The sequence below is a fragment of the Vicia villosa genome, unplaced genomic scaffold (assembly GCF_029867415.1).
Source record: "Vicia villosa cultivar HV-30 ecotype Madison, WI unplaced genomic scaffold, Vvil1.0 ctg.000146F_1_1, whole genome shotgun sequence".
Lineage (NCBI taxonomy): Eukaryota > Viridiplantae > Streptophyta > Magnoliopsida > Fabales > Fabaceae > Vicia > Vicia villosa.
This window is the reverse complement of record NW_026705038.1, coordinates 565197-585548: the sequence shown is the minus strand read 5'-3', so window position 1 is coordinate 585548 and position 20352 is coordinate 565197. Positions and strand designations below refer to the sequence as shown.

The 20352-nt window shown below is 34.1% G+C and overlaps 1 protein-coding gene across 1 annotated transcript; it reads left to right on the top strand.

The window, feature by feature from the left end:
• Positions 1–12127: 12127 nt before the first annotated feature.
• Positions 12128–14587, top strand: LOC131624624 (myrcene synthase, chloroplastic-like). Its single transcript, XM_058895567.1, has 6 exons — positions 12128–12373; positions 12517–12889; positions 13007–13225; positions 13315–13453; positions 13559–13807; positions 13896–14587. The coding sequence occupies exons 1-6, from the start codon at positions 12163–12165 to the stop codon at positions 14289–14291; spliced, it is 1587 nt and encodes a 528-aa protein (XP_058751550.1). The 5' UTR covers positions 12128–12162; the 3' UTR covers positions 14292–14587.
• Positions 14588–20352: the final 5765 nt, after the last annotated feature.

Here is a 20352-nt window from a genome sequence, read left to right as displayed (position 1 = left end):
GGTGTTTCCCCAGCAGAGTCGCCAGCTGTAGCAACCTGCCCTAAAAATTAGCTTTTTAGAGTCGCCACCTATTCTACCAAGGCGAATATGAAACCTCACGCAGTTTAGAGATTCGGGGTAAGTTATTATAATCAGGTCGAGGGAAGGTGTTAGGCACCCTCAACCCTTTCCTAGGGTCTCAAGTTAAGGTAAAGGTTTTATGGCTAAAATATTAAGGTTAATAGCTAAGGAATTGAACAGGGGAAAAAGTGAGATTTTGGGGAAGGGGACTCGCCTTGATATCAAGTGCCTGCGTATCTCCTTATGGAGAATCAGAGTCTACGTAGTTCGGGGAAGGTTGTACGCCTTTAGGATTAGAGTTTTATTTGATATGGTTTGAAAGCTTTTTGAATGGCCTATCGTAGTTTTGAATAAGGATGAAAATCCGTAGTTTGATTTGAAGTGTTTTGAATGTTTTAGATTTGGGAAGTGTTTTAGGATTTGGGCGTACAACCCTGATTTTAATTTGTACTATTAACCGCAATGATCAATAGATTCGATCACCATGGTTAAAAGATTAGTAGTATATTATTACCAATTTTAATTGATAGATTCAATTATCACTAATAATAAATAAGAGTATTTTTTAGAAATTTTAGTAATTTAATTTGTATCATTATCCCTCGTAATCGATTGATTCGATTAAAAATAATAATGAATTAAAATAAGGAAAATAGGCTAATCATCGCAACCAATAAAAATGGTTGAAACAATTTAGCCAAATAAAACTATTTATTTAAATGAAATAAATATTTTAAGAAAAATCGATTATTGCCCATCACGATTAATGGATTTAATCGGGACGAACAATAAATTGGAAATTTAATATTTATAATATATATTAATTTATTTATGAAAATAATTTATTATTATATAATTAAATATTAAAAAGGAATTAATTAAAATATATAAATTAAATAAAATATATAAGTTTATTATAGATTTTGGTTCAATGTGATCATCACTAAGGTACATGGCATAGGGACTAAACTCTGGGCGTTAGATCTAAGTCAATAGGGAATTAAGGGCCAGATCAGAGGGACTATAATGGACCCTGGGGCTGTAGGTGCATAGGATCAGGAATTGAAAATCTGTAAAAAATATGGTGAGGGCCAGGGATCGAACCCTGGACCCTGGGTTTACCAAACGCACGCTTCACCACCCCAACCAACTTGCTTAGTCATTTAGAGCATGGAAAACAAAAATAATATACACTCATTGCCAGCTAACCCAAAAATAGGCACGCGAATTCAAATGGCCCAATGGTGTGGAGACACCTCATCGTCTTCTCCATTAAGCCAGACAAAAACCTGCATATTTTTTCAACGGTTTGGCTACAAGTTCGTTCGTAGCAAACCTCAACCTGCAAATTACGAATACCACATACACACCAATAGATGTTTCACGACCCACTCATTCTCTTCATCCCAACCACACGAACACAACCATGCACTTGATTTAACTTAATTTTAGCCCTAATGAAAAACCCCAATTCTGAACCCTAAAGCTTGATTCGGCCTCCAATGGCCGACCCCATTAGAACGCACAGAAATCAAATTAACACACCATAAACGTTCACAACAATCAGACAAAGCCAAATATATGATCAAAACATCATAATTATGCACGTATCTTGCTAATCGATCCATAGTTCAGAGTGAATTACTTTGGCTTATTGGAGAGTAATCTGGGGGTGTTGATGCAATGCCAATGTCCAGTCACCTTCAGAGACTTTCAAGGAAGCTTTTGCACTCTTTAAATCTGGTTGAAACCTTCTAATTTGCCAAAACAGAATGTGAGTTTTTTTTGGAAAATTTCTTGTGCGTGAATATGCTTTCTCTGCAGAATTTCCAACAACTAATGCCTTACTTTATGTTATATATTTATAGAGGCACAAATTAGGTCAAGAAAATAGTCCAAAGGCCTCTTGAATCCAATCTTGCAAAATTTGAGAAATTTCATTTGGAACTTGAATGAAATCTTTCTATATTGGACCAAAATTTGATTTAATCTATGCAACCTTTACTAGCACGAAATCTTTCTATAACATAGATAGCTTGTGTACCAAGTTTAAGTCATAAAAGTATAGGCCCATTTGCAATAAAACCAATTTGAACCTCCTTTACTTCACCTTTTGTTCTCCAAAATTACCCAACTTTGACAAGGCATATCTCACTCAATTTTTAAGCTATGAATGAGTTCTAGGACTTTTTGGAAACCTCAAGATGTCCTCTATAAGCCACTTTGGAACATATTTTCCATTTGGAGATTTTATCTTGATCATATGTCCTTTGAGAAAAAACTGCTTTTTGATTGATGTTTGAGAAGGACCTGTAATCTTTTGTATCATATCTCCCAAATGAAGCATTTCTGGCCTTGGCTTGTGAGACACAAAGGTGTAGAGAATCCAATTTCCTTCCAAATAGGCTTTGAGTGAGGAAATTCTGATGTTCCATGTGAAAGTTATGGTCAGTCAAAGTTGAGTTGACTTTCTTCTAAAGAAACCCTAATTTGAACCTTTTTGCATTTGTTCATTTATGAGTTTCTATTGATGGATCATGATCAACCTTTGATCAAATGATGGATATATTCTCCCATTCTTGATGTTGACCAAAAATCAGAGGTTTTGACTGTGCTTTGACCACGGTCGACTTTTATGTCAAACCAATTGACTGTGGATCATCTGAGCTGTTGGACAAGTAAACTTTGGAACAGGGCCTTGACTTTTGACATAGAGGTATCTTGGATCATAATGGGTCATGGAGAACTTCATCAGAGACCTTGTTTTGCTAATTCCCTCAGGAGGGTACCAAACCCTAGCTTTAGGAGACTCTTGCTCAGGAGAATGACTGGATGAATCTCTTGAACTTTGAATCATTGTGAATGGAATATGGAAGGCAAATTTTGGGGTATGACAGCTGCCCCTGTTCAATCTTCTTAAACCTGAAGAGGTAGATTGGCTTGTTCGCCTATCGCGATCTGATGGTGGAAGAGGATTGAACACTAGAATACCCAGAAATTTGCGACTGCCGGTGTAGGAAACCGTTTTTTTGAGATGGGCTTAAAGATGCCATCCAAGTGTTTTACAAGATGCTTGTCCAGAGCATATGCTCTTCATACCGGGATCATATTGATTGTATATGAGGAGATGTGAAGTAATGTCTTACATAAGACTACCTAAAGAGATTCCTGAATAGGGTATATCAAAGGCTGATGCGAAGAAGCTTAGGCTTTGAACAAAGCTTAGGAAGAATGTCTTGGAGAAGACTAAATAAGGAGTTCTTTAAAAGAACAAGGTATGTCTTAGAAAAGATTGGATAAATATTTTAAGAAGGCTACCTAGAAAGGCATGATATGCCTTAAACAAGACTGACCTAGATAGGCTGAGATGTGTCTTAAACAAGACTGAATAGTATGAAAATTATACAAATGAAAAGTCTCCTAAACATGTTATGCTATAGAAAGCGATAAACGAGTACCTTGCTATGTACAAATTCGAACAATATCATTACCGCACAACCGGCATGTTGAATCTATTAAAATCGGAGAATTACCAAATGCGACTTCAAGTAATCGGGCCAAAATTTGAATCTAAACAACAACAAAAGAATTAACACATATTACTAATAATTACTACACTATAAGGCCTTGGTGTAAGTGGGAAAAGGCGAGCCAAATGAATCATTAAAAAGAACTCATTGGTCAAAAGCTACAGACCGCGCTAAGCACGGTCTAGCGCGCTAAGCGCGCTACACCAGAAAGAGAAAAACCAGTCCAGAAAACCAAAATTTCTAGTGCGGCCTCCACTTAACACCTACACAACTCATTTACAGAAAAATAGAAAAGTAAAACCGTTGGGGTGCCTCCCAACAAGCGCTCGTTTTACGTCGTTAGCTCGACGCCTTTTATTGTGCACGGTAGTAGCTTTCTTCACGACACGCCAACGCTTTCGCCCAAACGTGAACCTAAAAAAAATATCCTAACCACACACGAACAAACATTACGAAACAAGAGAATATACAACAATACGTAAACAACACGTATTTACAAACACGTAACGATAAGTAAAAATACTATTTTTACAAAAGTTTGGTGAAATTAACTAAACAAGTTGAAAAGTGAAGATTTGAAATTAAAGAACTATCCGAGTTCAACTTGTTTAATAAGTCCACCAAACAAAATTAAAACATGTATCTATACAATAGACTATACAAAAGTATACAAGTATAAGGAAATTCACAAATATACGATATTCACAAAACTCAAAAACAAAGAAACTATCGCAATGCGAATTCAATAAAAAACACCAATCCCCGGCAACGGCGCCATTTTGTTGAAGCGGTAAAGCGGCAAGCAATAAAAGATTTGGAAATATTTATCCGGGAATTATCGTGTCCACAGAGATTGGTGATACCGAACTGCCGTTCGACGGATTCTTAGTTCTTGAGTTCGGGTTAAATGGGTTGAAAGTAAACAAGGAAAATATAACATATGAACATAAAATAAATTCATTCTTGATAGAGAATAGCTTATCTGGTTTGAATCTAAACTACTCCTCACAAACTTAGATTTATCACTCCGCCGTACTCAATCTACAATACTCGTCAGAATCACCACATATCCCTCACATCAATGTCCATTTCTGCAACATCGACGGAAATTCAACTATATTGCTCTTTCGACGATGTCTCAACCGATCAAACAACACAGAGACATTAAACTCAGATATTATGTGGATGTTAACCCCAATCCTATGTCTAGAATCAAAAGCTAACAGATATCCCCCTAATCAAGATTTGTGATGTCTATGTCTACAACAACATAAATCCCGAGCATTTAAGCAAAAAGATCAAGGAAACACCGATTAAGATTTGTAAAGCAAATATATTATACAACTAGTACAAAGAGTAACAAACATCCATGTGTTTAGAGTAAACTTACAAACAAACCCAACAAAAGTGGTTACAAAGAGAAGAGGAGGAGAAGAAAACCAAATCTTTCGCGGTGTCAATCACGATCAATTGAGCTCCCGACCAAGAATCTTCCAATTACAAGCCACAAATGTTGTTTTCTAAGCTCAATCTACCAAAAATTGAAGGTTGATGAGTTGGGGTTCAAAAATACCCAAAACATACCTAAAAATATGATTTTACAACATATATACCAAAACTGAAGTCGCAGACCGCGCTAAGCGCGCCCACCGCGCTAAGCGGGCTGCTTTTTATTTTTCTTAGACCGCCAGACCGCGCTTAGCGCCAAAAACCCGCGCTAAGCGCCCAACTTTCTGCCAAATGGGTCAAAAATGCTCCCAGGCCGCGCTTAGCGCGGTCAAGCCCGCTTAGCGCGCTCAACAGAACAGCAAATCTTGTTTTGGTCATATCTTGAGAACCGTAACTCCGATTTGCGCCCGGTTCGAAGCGTTGGAAAGCTTATTCCATGCTCTATCTAACAATGAACAAATTGCAACCAAATTGATGATTTATTATTCTTTGGTTTTGAGCTTTATTCGCCGAATGAATTGATTCCGCCGCTCAAAATCGCGCGTTTGAAGCCGTGTCTTCGTCACGTTATTGCTCATGCTCCAAATACGCCTCAATACCTACAAAATGAATAGAAAACTATCAAAAAGTATAAAAGTATATGAAAATACATCTATTCACAAAGTATACGTTTTTATACACAAAACGGGGTATTATTCGAACGGTATTAACAAAAAGTATCGATAAGTGCCACTATTTACAAACACAAAATAACTACATTTTGGCACTTAACAACAAGGATGTACTCTAAGGTGAAAATTCGAAGAGAAATGAAAATTGGATAGTACGAGAGCACAATCAAAGTTTTATAAAATGGTTTAAGGATCATATTTATTCAAAGTTTCATTCAGATCCTGCTTCAATAACAGAAAGGTTGAGATGTTTGGTATATGGTCCAAGTTTGCATGTGTTTTCTTATAGCGCATACGCAATTAATTGATACACATTTTATACCAAAGAACAAGATGATAAAAGTACTATGCAAAATAGTGGTGTCACCGTGGTAGCTGAAGAAATGCACATTTCAAGTATGAAGAACTTAAACCCCAAATATGAAAATATGTCATATTTTGGGGCTATCGATCACATTTGGGTGTTTGATTACGAGAAGTTTCAGATTCCTATCTTTGGTTGCAAGTGGGTACATAGTAGTGGCATAAGAATGGATAAGTCAAGATTTTTGCAAGTGGATATTAATAGGGAGGGGTACAAAGATGAGCCTTTTATTTTAGCCTCTCAAGCTAAACAAGTGTTCTACGTCACTGACCCGAAGAGTACGGAATGGTCTATTGTGCTTTTTCTAACAAAGTGATTGATGATAAAAGTGTAGATGAAGGTGATATTGATGTTGAGAATGAGTCATGTATTAGAGGGGTTGAGTCATATATTGGAAACGATCGAGATGAGAATATTATTTCGGATGAATCATATATCAGAAAGGATCATAATAAGGGAATTTGGATCAATCTATCCGTCCGCGTTCTTAAGAGACAAGTTATTCACAATCCAACTAAGAAAAGAAAGAGATGTTAGTGAAAGAGGTAATATAATAAAATGTTAGATATTCTGTCATTCAATAAAATAATATATTTGTCATTTTATATAATCAATTGATTATGGAATTAGATATTTGGAATTATATATTTGTCATTAGATGCTTATATTTTTCTTTATTACATGTTAGATGGCTAGTAACGAGGATCACCCACATGATGATTTTATTAATGATGGAGATGAATCCGTTAATGCAGTGGAAAGAGAAATTAGAAGAGGAATAACTATTATGAAGAGAATCATTCGTGAAAGAGATAGATGAGTAAAATATGATGTGCATTGGAATGAGAATGACCAATTAATTGACCTAAAGATTCTCAATTGAAAAGTTACATTGGTGCAGTTGTAAGGAGCGAAGTTTTGATTACTTGTGATAATTGGAGAAAGAAGGTGTTGGAAGATGCTAAAAAGAAAATCTGGATTGAGATAAAGGTACCCCTTAACTTGTTTCATTAATTCAATTTCAAATATGTTTAATTTAGATATAAATAGCATAAATTACTCTGTGTATGTTTTTCGTAGAGGTCATTCAACATTGATGATACTAGAAAAGATTATTTTCTTCAAATTGCCGGAAAAAGACTCAGAGGGTTTCGAACTTATTTAACAAGGAGGTTTCTTAGAGATGCCAATAACAATTGTGTTGATGTACCGCATCCAGAGATGTATGCAAGTTTGATTTCACCTAAAGAATGGGAAACTTTAAATCCAAACGAAATGATCCGGTTTCTAAGAGTGTAAATGACATAAATCGCCAAGGGGCATCAAGTCCCACGTATCCATACAAAAAAGGGCATATGGGATATGCACGCCTACAACAAAAGATAGTAAGTATCTATACATTGCAATGATATTCTTTTTCATCATGAGTTATAATTGATCTTATTTTTTGTCTTAATGTGTAGTTAAAAGAGGAGAATAGTTATGAAACATCTCTTCCGGAACTTGTTTTGTGGAAGGTTGCCCGTGTGGGTAAGGATGGAGTTGTGAAAGAAGATGTTCAACAAATTTTTGAGAAATGTGTAAGTATAACATTAATTGTTTAATTAAGTCAAAAGTTTATTAACATATAATTTTCATGCTTTTTTATATTCATATGAATTTCAGGAGAATCTATCTAAGTCTATATCTCCAGATGAAGACAATGATTGCAGGAGCATACTTAGTTGAGCACTAGATGTTCGTGAGTATTCCGGTCGGGTGAGGGGTATGGGACATGGGGTCACTCCAACATCCTTGAAAAAGAAAAATCCAAATACAAAATCTCCTAGCAATAAAGAACTGTAGGCAAAGTTGCATGCATTAGAAGCTGAAGTTCTTGAGTTGAGAAAGGAAAAAGAAAGAGATCAATTAGAAAGGGGAGCTTCAGGTTTTAAAGATGCTAGTGACAAAGCTAGTATCAATTGTAATGTTCAACCGAATATTCCCGGGTAATTATATATATTATTATGAAATTAAATTAGTGTAATTTATTTAATTGACATATATATATATATATATATATATATATATATATATATATATATATATATATATACACACACACACATTAACAATTTCATATTTATTATTGGTTTTAGGATATTTCACTATGTCAACTATATTTTTCATCACCGACTTATCGGATGGTTGCCAAGGGAAAATTGCATAATACTTTGGGAGAAGTACTTCACCACTAACCGCTCCCTGCTGGACATTTGAAAGTATCAATTGATATTTCTTTAGAGTGAGGTGCGTTATTACCAATACCAGACGATGATTCTGATGCAACATTGGTGGGAGAGGCAATAGGTGCGTATGTTGCATGGCCGTCAAGCCTCATTCGCGTAGATGATGAGGTATGCTTAAAACCATTATGAACCTTTGGGTATTCAAAGTTTTTACGAGCATTTTACGCACATTTTTTTTCATGGTAATGTTAGACTCCTACAAAACCCAAATCAAAAGATAAGGGGATTACGCGGCAAACCGAGTCAGTTGCATCAAAAAAAGAGGTATAACACAATTATATGATATTATGCATAGAAAATGTTAATTCTTGATCTTATACTTCACCTAACTAATTTTATGATATTTAGATTCATGCTAAAGAGATTGAACAAGTCAGTAGGAGTAAGGAGGCTGCCATTAGCAACATTTCCACACAAAAAAAGGTTGTTACTAAGAAGACCACGACTAGCAAAAAACCTATTGCTCAGTATATGACGTACCTTCGGACATATCTAGGAATAACAGATATTCCAGATGGTGGTACTCGTCTTATACCTATGAATGCAGACATTTTTGGTTTTGAATACATGGAAGCAATTGGTAAAGAGGATATCGAACAAGTTTTTAAACATTTGGAATTAGGCCTCGGTGTTATCGCTATATACATCAGGTATACTCCGATCAACTTTGTTTAATTAAATGCAAAAATTATTTACTCATTTCAATGAATATAATCTAATGTTAATGATGTTTTTATTTAAGGTTTCTGTATGACAAAGTGATATGCCCGCGTGGATTGGAAGAAAGATTCGCTTTATTAGCTCCCAACACTGTCAACGCAGGGTTAATCGATACAAAACCAGATAATGTCATAGCGTATGAACTCGATTTATTTGTGGCCCGCAAAGATTCAGAAAAGTTGTTCTTTTTATCATATAATACTAGCAACGGGTTAGATTTTTATCCTAACTTCATCTATTATAATTTTGTGTTTTTTGACGTTATGTAGAAACTTTCCATCTAACATTTGTTAAATCTTACAGTGGACATTGGTTATTGCTTGCGATTAATCCTGTAAGAGAAATTGTATATTATCTGGATTCGTTAGACAATGATTAGAGTACATACCCAGATTTGAAGACGATGATTGATACGTAAGTGAGATTGTTCTAAATATTCAGTGTAAATTTATTTATCTATTGAGATTGTTCTAAATAGTCGTTTATATTTTATTATAGCATTCTATAAGCTTTTCGATCACAAAGAGATATTCAAGTACCAAAGCGTAGCGCCAACAACATTACATGGATTAGAGTGCAGGTATATTTTCACAATTTTGATTATATTAGTGATGATACTTGACGAAACAAGTTAAGGGGTATATCCTGATATATATTCGTAGTTAAGGGGTATATCTTCTTTTGGATCGAATAGAGATTCCATCCACGGTATGGATTTCTAAATTAGGAATTATTTTAATATTTCTCATAAAATGGCATAGTGTTTTAACTAAATCACATACTATGTTATATTATTATGTAGTACTTTGACGAATTCAATGGTGCTCACTCAAAAGATCAATTGGATGAACTTATGGAGGAATGGTGTGAATTTATTATGGAGTTGAGAATTTTATAAGGTATATTGTCTTTCTTTCATTGATGAGAATTTTGAGTGTAACTTTAGAGTTTTGAGTATAAATTCGAATAAAGTTTTGTTTGATCATGGTATGAATTTCGATCTTTTGGTTTTGTTTCAGGTTATAGGTGCAGATGTAGAAGATAGATCTAACAAGTTCATTATTGTTGTTTTTTAGAAATACTCGAAGATAGTAATATGTACTTTTAACATCAATTTATCATTTTAGAATTTTCAAGTTGTTGTTGTATATATCATCAATTCTATATATGTAGATTTTTTGTATATGTAAATTTTGTGTTATATATATATATATATATATATATATATATATATATATATATATATATATATATATATATATATATATATGTAGAATTTTCAAGTATTTGTTATATATATATTAAAGCTACCAAATCTGGTGCAAAATGTGGTGAAAACTTTGTAAAATATGGTGAGAATTTATTCTATATTGGCTGGGCTTTTTGTAAGTGAAAATAACTAATATATTAGAAAAAAAAATCATCAACATTAGACAGCGCTTAAAGAGAAAAGTGTTGTCTGAAGTGGGGAAAAGCGGTGCCTAAAGTGGGAAAAATGCTGTCTAAAGTGATGCCTAAAAGATGACCAAAAGCGCTGCCTAAAAGATGACCAAAAGCGCTGTCTAATGCAAAAGTGCTGCTAAAGGGGTACTGAACAAAAGCGCTGTCTAATGTAAAAGCGCTGTCTAAAGTGGACATATAGCAGCGCTTTTAAAATAAAAAAGCTGCCTAAAGGGACATATAGCAACGCTTTTGAATTAATCTAAAGCGTTGCCTTTACTTATAACAGCGGTGGTTTAGACACCGCTTTAAAGCGCTGCTAAATGCCAAAAAAAACGCTGTCTAATTACAAAATGTATTAATTAATTAATTATATATATATATATATATATATATATATATATATATATATATATATATATATATATATATATACTATTTTATGAGTCAATAAAATACATATTAACGAAACTAATTAAGACATTAAAATATAAAATGTATTAACTAATTTTTATATTCTTTTAACCAACTTTATTTTATTAGTTTTTTTTTTATATTGGAGAACTCATTATTCAAATTATTAATTATATTAACCAATATTATTATTGATCAAAGTTGATTTATAGCGTAAAATTTTATTTGAATTAGAGCATGCAACAATCAAATTATAAACTATATTAATCAATTTATTATACTCAATTAAACAATTTTATTTTTCATCTAAGATCATTTTTAATATCAAAACATATATTAACCAAAATATATATTAAATTAATCCGTTTTTACACACTATTAATCAAATTTGTCTTAAAAATAGAGAAATAAATGTAGAAAAATCAAAATTATCAATAATATTGTTTACCGTATTTGTAAACAATAAACAGTAACATAACATAGCATTTTTCTTTAAGGGTACTTTGAAGTTAAATAAGAGAATACTAGTGCTTTTATTTACCAAAAACACAAATGCATTTAGACATCTCTTCTCAATGTAACTAAAATGTTATATATAAATCCCAATCATTGGAGGCTGCTTATTTAATTATTTTTAAAATCAAAGAACATGGGAGGCAGCTCATTTACAAAGTTAAATTATATATTAATTATTCCCAAACAAAAGATAAATTATGTTTGTCTCAGATGCCTTATTAAAGCTTGCTCTGGGTTTCATATATTCTATTCCAACACAGTAATCATTGCATTTTCCTTTCTACCAAATGGCTTTGCCCTTATTTTCATCTCTCCCATTTTCCTTTAAGAAAACCCTTTTTCCAAAAAATGGTTCTTTAGCTCTACCAACATGGAACTCCAATTTCCATCGTCCAATTCAATGCATGGCAATACATGAAGCTGCAAATACTCAAAATCAATCAGTTGCTCGACCATCTTTTAAATTCCAACCTTCAATTTGGAACAATGATTATATCCAGTCATTAAGTAGTGAATATAAGTTATGATTATTTTTACATTTATTTATTTATTTATTTATTTATTTATTTATAAAACTCCATGTGATGTAATTACTAGTAATTGAAAGTTTACAATGAAAAATACTAACAATAAGAGTTAATTATATTATTTAAATAATGCAGGAAGATATATATGAAGAGAAATGCAAAGTGCTAAGAGAAGAAGTAAGGATGATGTTTTGCAAAATGGAAAATGAGGTTGATAAACTTGAGTTTATCAATGTATTGCAAAGGCTTGGAGTTGATTATCATTTCAACAATGAAATAAGGAATATGTTGGACAATATTTACAACTCACAAACATCCAACTTGAAGAAGAATTTACATGCCACAACACTCAAGTTTAGAATCTTAAGGCAACATGGTTATGATATATCTTCGGGTTAGTTAATATTAACTCTGGTCCTATTTATAAGAGAAAATTTATTTTTTTTAGGTTCATTAAATAATCAATGTATCTGGACTGGATAATGAACCTTTAAATTCTAAAGAAATACTAATTTATGATATGATGTTTTGTTGCAGATGTTTTTGTTAGCTTTCGAGATGAAATGCGTGGTTTGAAGACTGACCAAACAATTGATGTTGAGGGAATGTTGTCAATGTATGAAGCCTCGTTTCATTCATTTGAAGATGAAACTATATTGGATGAAGCAAGAGATTTCACAACAAAGTTTCTCAAAGAGTATTTGAACAAAAATAATGATGTTATGTCACTTCAAATAAGCAATGCTTTGGAGCTTCCAATACATTGGAGAATTCCTCGATGGGAGGCGCAATGGTTCATCGGTGTATACGAAAAAAAGAAAAACATGAGTCCAGTTTTACTTCAATTTGCTAAACTGGATTACAACATTGTTCAAAGCATTTATCAAGAAGAACTTCAGTATTCGTCGAGGTAACATAATATAGCATAGCATAACATAACATAACAACCATTATGCTTCAAACCATTCTGATAATTTCATTTCACACCAATTCTTAATTTTTTTTCTCATTTTTTCTATCATATAAGTTGGTGGGAAAGAACTGTTCTTGGAGGAAAGTTGAACTTTTCAAGAGATAGAATTGTTGAGAATTATATATGGACAGTTGGAACAATTTTTAATCCGAATTCGGGATACTTCAGAAAAGTCGTAACCAAGATCGTTGCCTTAATTACATTAATTGATGATGTCTATGATGTTTATGGTACCTTGGAAGATCTAGAGCTCTTCACAGAAGCACTTGACAGGTTTTTGTTAATATAAATTTTCAAGTTTTATTAGTTTCCTAATTTTATTAAAAATATTTTCTTGTTAACAAAAAATCTTATAATTATAGATGGGATCTAAATGGATTGGATAGTCTTCCAGAATATATGAAAATATGCTTTAAGCCACTTTATACTTTTGTGAATGAAGCGGCTTCTGAAATCCAGATCAAGAGTGGTTGCGATATCACTTCACACCTAAAGAAAGCAGTAAGTTATGTTCATATTATGTGTTTCATTATTATATTATTTGACCAGTACCAACTAAAATCGCGAAAGCCTTTACACTGATTTTAATTTTAATTCAATATATAGTGGACAGATCAATGTAAAACATATATGACCGAAGCAAGGTGGTATCATAGTGGATATGCTCCAACCCTTGAAGAATACTTAGAGAATGCATGGATATCGGTCGGTACAGCTAATATACTTATTCATGGTTACTTCTTGACTCAACATGGATTCAAAATGGAGGACATGGCTTGCTTAGAACAAGATTCCAACATAATTCGGTTTTCAGAAATGGTTGTACGCCTTGCTAATGATCTCGGAACATATAAAGTAAGTTTATCGATTAATATAACGATATGATCAAAAATACGAATAAGTTTTGGAATTTTAACTCATTATTTCGTCTTTTGTTTTTAAGCGCGAAAATGATACTGGTGATATTCCAAAGACAGTTCAATGCTACATGAATAAAACGGGTGCATCTGAAATAGACGCGTGTGAGCACGTAAATTCCATGATATTAACAGTATGGAAGAAGATGAATAAAGAAGCTCATACTTCATCTTTCTCTAGAAGTTACACTGATAGTGCTATAAACATTGCTAGAATGGCAATGTGCATGTACATGCATGGAGATGGCCATAGCATTCAAGATCCTGAAATTAAGAATCGTATAATGTCATTAATTTTTCAGCCTATTCCTATCGTAAGTACACAACATGTCATGGATAGAGGATTAAACAGTGACGAGTTTGGATCAAAGAATAATGGATCGAATGACTTAAATTTGCATCATGGAAATTCTTCTCTCTAGTTTTTTTTCCTTTGTATTAGCATTTGTTCTTTCCATTCCATGAAATGGATTCATTCAATAATTTGTTTGTGTTGGTAGTTGATTAGTTGATAGTTGATAAAATATAGTTTTAGAGAGATGTTTAGAACGAAGGTTATGTCATTGATTTCTTGGATGATTGTTTACAATGTAGCAATTGCATATTTATAGGCTCAAGTCACCAACCTCTCAATGGTGGTGAATGTTTCTACATTACACTAGTTCTTTCTAGAGTTTTTATGATATGTTATTATCATGATAAATCTATATTCTTTTATATTTTCCATACACTTATATATCTAGATTGTTCTACCATATTCATATAACTTATAGTTCTAGGATGTTCTATCTTTTCATACATATTATATTTAAGAATACTCTATAAATTTGTAGCAACTTCAATACTCCTCCTTGATACAAATTTCTTTGACTCTAAGCATAACTCGTAGATCTTCAAATCTTGGTCTCGGCATCGCTTTCGTGAATATGTCTGCAATTTGATCTTCCGTCCTGCAGTAGTCGAGTCTGATCTCTTTAGTTGCTTCAACTTCTCTGATAAAGTGATACTTGATTGCTATGTGTTTTGTTCTGCTGTGATGCACTAGTTTTTTGCCATTGCAATTGCTGATTTGTTGTCACAGTTGATCTTAGTAGGCTCATCTTATTTTTCTCCCATGTCTTCGAGTATCCTACGAAGCCATATAGCTTGACCCGTTGCTTCAGCAGCTGCCACGTACTCTACTTTGTCGCACGCTCGCGAAAAATGAACAGAGTCGCCACCAATATATTTATCCCATAAGGGAAAGGAATATTAGAAAACCTAACAAAGGAAGGAACAGGGTCTTGCGACCAAAGAATCTAGGTACGGGAGTCGGTTACGCGAGGGGAAGGTACTAGCACCCCTCACGCCCATCGTACTCGATGATATCCACCTATGTTTGTTACTATCTAAAGGGTGTGTAAATCTATAGCTTAATGCAAAGGGAATGCATGCAAATGAAAGAAAAAGAAACACGGGGAAAATAAGGGTTATAAATAAATGTGCTCGTTCAAGCCCCGCGACTTGATGCCTACGTATCCTTTTCAGGAATCAGAGCGCCGTAGTTCGGCTCCATAGTTTTTGTTTGTTTTTGTGTTTTTTAGTTGGGCGGAGTTAACGCTCGCGCTCTTGCATAAGGGATCGACCTAGGATGCAATAGAGCGGAGATAACAATGCCCTTAAGAAAAGAGAGAAGAGAGAGAGTTTGAGTGTTTCGAGGAAATCCCTAAAGCAAGGGAAACTCGAGTTACTCTTTGGTTTGTGTTTTTTAGAAGTTGGGAACTTACGCCTGAATGGGACCCTAAAGCAAGGGAGATCCAAGCACTCGAACATTCCCTAAAGCAAGGGGTGTTCAAGCTTCCATTCCCTTTTTAAGATTTTCACTTTTTTATTAATGTTTTAAATATTTTCTTTGTATTTTTTATGGGGAATTTATTCAAGTATTTTTATTAGTGTTTTATGGTTTGAAAAGAAAAAGAATGCAAAAAGGGGACTAATCTTAATTTCTACATCTATGTTATTGATTATCCTAAAAGAAAATGGGGAGGAAAAAAACAATTAAACATCGAGAAATATTCACAAAAGGGAAAGAATTAAAGTCTAAGCTATTTATGAAAACATATTCACAAGCAACTTCATTTTTATTCAAGTGAGAAACTATTTTTGAATTAACACAAGAAACTATTTATTTATGGTTAATCAACCAATCACAAATCAAAGAAAACAATCAATTAAAATTCAATTAAAAGAAAATAACGTTCTAAAAAATCTAATTGGCTGAAAAATATTTTTGTTATTTTTATTTAAGGAGAGAAACAATTAATATGCAAAAATAATAAAAGAAAGAGGATCATTTTTACTTGTTTTTATTAACAGCAGAGGGGGTGCAAAAGCAATCAGTACTTGAACAAAAACAATTAGAAGTGAAATTGGGCCCAAAAGAGGGTGTGTGAATAGCGCCTGCGTGCAGGCCCAGTATCGTTGGAAGGGTGGTGCGTCAACAGAATGGGGGCGAAGCTTCTGGAAATAGAGTGAGCCCAAAAGCGCCTGGCCCAGTTTCCTTATTCAGCATTCCATTTGTTTTATTATTTCACTTATTACATGATTATCATTATTAACATGCAAAGAGATGGACGAAGCGTGACAGAATATATAGTAACAGCATATCAATTGGTGCAGTGGATCCTTTAAGTGGAATAAGACAAAAATTCATCAATAACCAATCAAAACGCGCCAAGCAAGGTCTCAATCATATGAATAATGACAAAAACGCAACAAAATGGGAATAGAAGCCAATCATGCAGTGACACATAAGCGGCGGAAAGAAAAAAAGGGGAAACCATGCGCGGACGTCGGAGCAGAGCTCCGGTCATCCTCTCCGGCCAGCTCACGGCGGAGACGAGTGAAATTTTCCAGAAATTAGCCAAAGTACCACCGTTCCACTCGGATTTTTGCATAGATCATGGATCTGGCTTCAGTTTCCATTGATATTTCCTCTAACATGCAAACCGGAAAGATTTCTAAAACCCTAACATAACCAAATTCCATGAAAATCAACACTATTCACACAGATCAACTCCTATTCATTCATAGAAGTCAAATAAACGTTTCACACATTCAGATACTGACAGATTCGGACAAATCAGAAGACAGCATTCAAGAGATCGCAAGCAACGGATATTCACACAAACTGAACTGCTAGATACAGAGCTTCATCTCATGAATTCACCACATGCATATGCTATTTAACACAGGTCACTTCAATGCTACGAAGGACTCGGAATCTTACCTGAAGCGAGTCTTGGATTAATGGAACCAGAAAATTCCACCGCTCTCCTTTAAGCCTTGGATGAAGCGATATTCGACTCCGCGAACCCTTTGACTCCGGCTGAGAGATAAGATTTGTGCCCTTTAAGCTTTACTCGCAAAGATGATGATGATGATGTGACCTCGAGCAGCAAAGTGATGGTGGAGAGTATAAAAGATCGTTGATGATGATTGAGAGTGGATGAAGGTGAAGGTTGTTGATGGTTAGAAGTTTGTTACGGCTGCCGGAGTTTGTTATGGCAGCCGGAGTTTGTTGCCTCAGGGTGGTTGGCGGTGGTGGAATGAGTGGAGGAAGGGAGAACCGAAGGGGAGGGAGAATGTGGAGAGAAAGAGTGTAAAATGAGAGGAAGAGAGAAGAGAGTGAATCGTGAGTGAAAGGGAGAGAATCAATCGTGTCTGAGTGTGTGAAGGCAACTCTTTATTTATATGGTGAGTGATTATGAAGTGATGGTGATTTCTTGAATGTGGAGCCTAGGAGTATAGCTTGCAGCAACTTTCTTATTTTTGAATGTGGGACTTTGAAGACTTAAAGAACAAGCTTAAGCAATTGTGGCATGGTTCAATATACTTTCTCATGTGGCAGCAAAAACAAGCTTTTATGGCAATGCATCAAGTGTTATGTGTATGGGGTAAGTTTCACGCAAGCTTTCAAAGTGTGTAGTATTTGCATGGTTAGCAATGGCAATGTGATGGTGTGTGTAATGGCTTTGTACACTATGCTGCAGCAACAATGGTAATGTCAAAATCATGTTCATGCCTCTACTTTGAATATTGATATCTCAAACTATAAAGCACCAATCATTCCAAACTCAAGTGCATCATGAAGAGGGCATGTGATTAAAGAGCTTTGGTGTTTGAGAGTCCTTGAGATGAGGTTTGTACATGGAGTGAGAGGCTTGCAAACATGCTGGTTCAAAGCACTTGAATTCTTGGGCGCGTGGCTTTAACTTGTGCCTTGACCTTAGCAGAAATGCAGTTAGGTAGAGGAGAGACTTTGTGGCCTTGCAACCTTCCCCACGTATGTCCAAAATTGGTGATACTGGGCTCAATAGATAGAGGACATGGCAAAGAGTGACTTAGAATCAACCTTGTTCAAGATGAAGACTTGAGGAGGAAGAAAGAGGCATTGAGATTTGGCCCACCACATGTTTGCTGAAATGCCTTGCGTGCCCAGCATTTTGTGCCTTGGCTGCCTGCAGAGTTTGGTCAGGGTTGGGGCACCACTTTGAGGACTTGTATCTCACTCAATTTTTGTCCAATTGCACCCATTCTTGTTTCAGTGGATAGAGGAGATGGCAAGGAAGAGAATGATACCAAGTTTGCATTCATATCATTTCTGTAGAGCTCAAAAAATGGCTGGAGATTTGGCATGCCATGTGTTTGTGAAAATGCCAGGTCATGACCTGACTTGTGACCTGGAATATAACTTGGTTCAAATGAGTTTCCAGCAACTTCACACCACTTTAGCTCTTCATACAAGCTTCAAATGAAAAAGTGTCCAACTACAAAGTTGTTCCCCTCCATGAGAGGAACAACTTTGATATTGGAATCTTCTTCAAAAAATGCCATTTGCCACGTGTAATTCAGTGCTGAAGTGGACTGCCCAACAAGATTTAAAGTTCCAAAATATTTTTCTAAGTGTTGAAACTTTCTATTTTTGTCATTTTTCTACTTTTTGCAACTTTTTGTCAAACTCCCGATTTTATCCCTTCTTCGACTTTTCTTGATTAATTTTCCACCAAAAGTCAATATTTGAATAATTCTTCTGGTTTTGGCCCAAAAGTCAACTGTTCTGATTTTTCCGACTATTGATGCAATTCCCGATTAAATCTCTTCCAGTCAAATCTAGTCAAACAAACACATCCACACAGTCAGTACGAGAAGCTTTTCACACATAGAAGCCATTCTTGATTAAATATTGACCAGAAAGTCCACTGGTTGACTTTGGTCAAAGAGACCCTGATGTTACGACCGGCTTTAAACTTTAAGTTTAATAACCTAAAATACAGAGTCGCCACCTATATTTATTCTATCCTAAGGATAAGGGAAATACGGGAGAAAACCTAAATAAAGAAATTCTAGGTAAGTTGAGAAATTAGGATTAAGGGAAGGTGTTAGGCACCCTTAATCCTTCCTTAAGGTTTTTATGTCTCTCGGGTTGGGTAAGGTTTATGGTAAATAGTTTGTGGTTAAATAGTAGGGTAAAGAATAAAATCTTAAACCTACAGACGAATTATATTTTAGGGAAATGGGACTCGTTTCGGTTGTCCGAATGCCTACGTACCTCCTTAATGGAGGATCAGAGTCAACGTAGTTCGTAGTTATTTGTTGGTGTTTTTTATGGAATTGTACGTTATTTTGTATGTTGAATGCGTTTTACGTAGTTCACGTAGTTCGCAGTTATCGTAGTTCGTAGCTCAAAAAATGATTTTTATGTACAATCCCTATTCTTTATATTTTTTATAATAATAATTATGTTAAATGTGTTAAGTTGAATTAGCATGATTACATTGCATGTTTAAGTCTGTAATTTAAATAATGTAAGTGTTTAAACATTTACAATCATTATTTTAGAAGACAAGAAAAAAAATATAGTTTTAAGTGTTGTTATAATTATATTTAAAATTCTATAAAGAAAAGTTAAAAAGTATCGTTAGATACTTTTTACAATTATAATTATATAAGGTAAAACAAAATGCTAAGAAATTAGTTAAGAAAAAAAATGCCATCTAAATTTAATTATAATAGAATTTCTTTATGAGTTACTAATAAAACTAATAATTTTAAATATTATATTAAATGAACTTTATTTTAATTAGATCAATATCTAAATCAAACTTTTATTAATCGTTCTACATTATTAGTAGAAAATAGTCAAATAATTATTATAATAAAAAAACGTTAAAGAAAAACTTTATATTTAAGAATACTAGATAAAATTAGTTTTTTTGTATTATTATCTAAATTATTCATTAAATAAGAAAACATATTAGAAATTTTGATTAAAGAATAAAGGGGTGTGTTTTGTACTATTAAGCAATTTTCATGGGGTGTCAATATTATAGGTCTGGCCCAATATGACTCAAGGTCTATTTGGACAAGATGAGAGTGCGCGTATGGTATTTACGGTGGGTTGTAGAATCGTGATCGTTTGATCCAGATCTAATAGCCTCCAGA

Excerpts from the sequence above, each read along its gene's own strand:
- LOC131624624 (XM_058895567.1), top strand. The coding sequence starts at position 12,163 with ATGATGTTTTGCAAAATGGAAAATGAGGTTGATAAACTTGAGTTTATC. Across the intron at positions 12,374-12,516 it reads TGGTTATGATATATCTTCGG|ATGTTTTTGTTAGCTTTCGA; the intron begins GTTAGTTAATAT and ends GTTTTGTTGCAG. Across the intron at positions 13,808-13,895 it reads ATGATCTCGGAACATATAAA|CGCGAAAATGATACTGGTGA; the intron begins GTAAGTTTATCG and ends TTTGTTTTTAAG.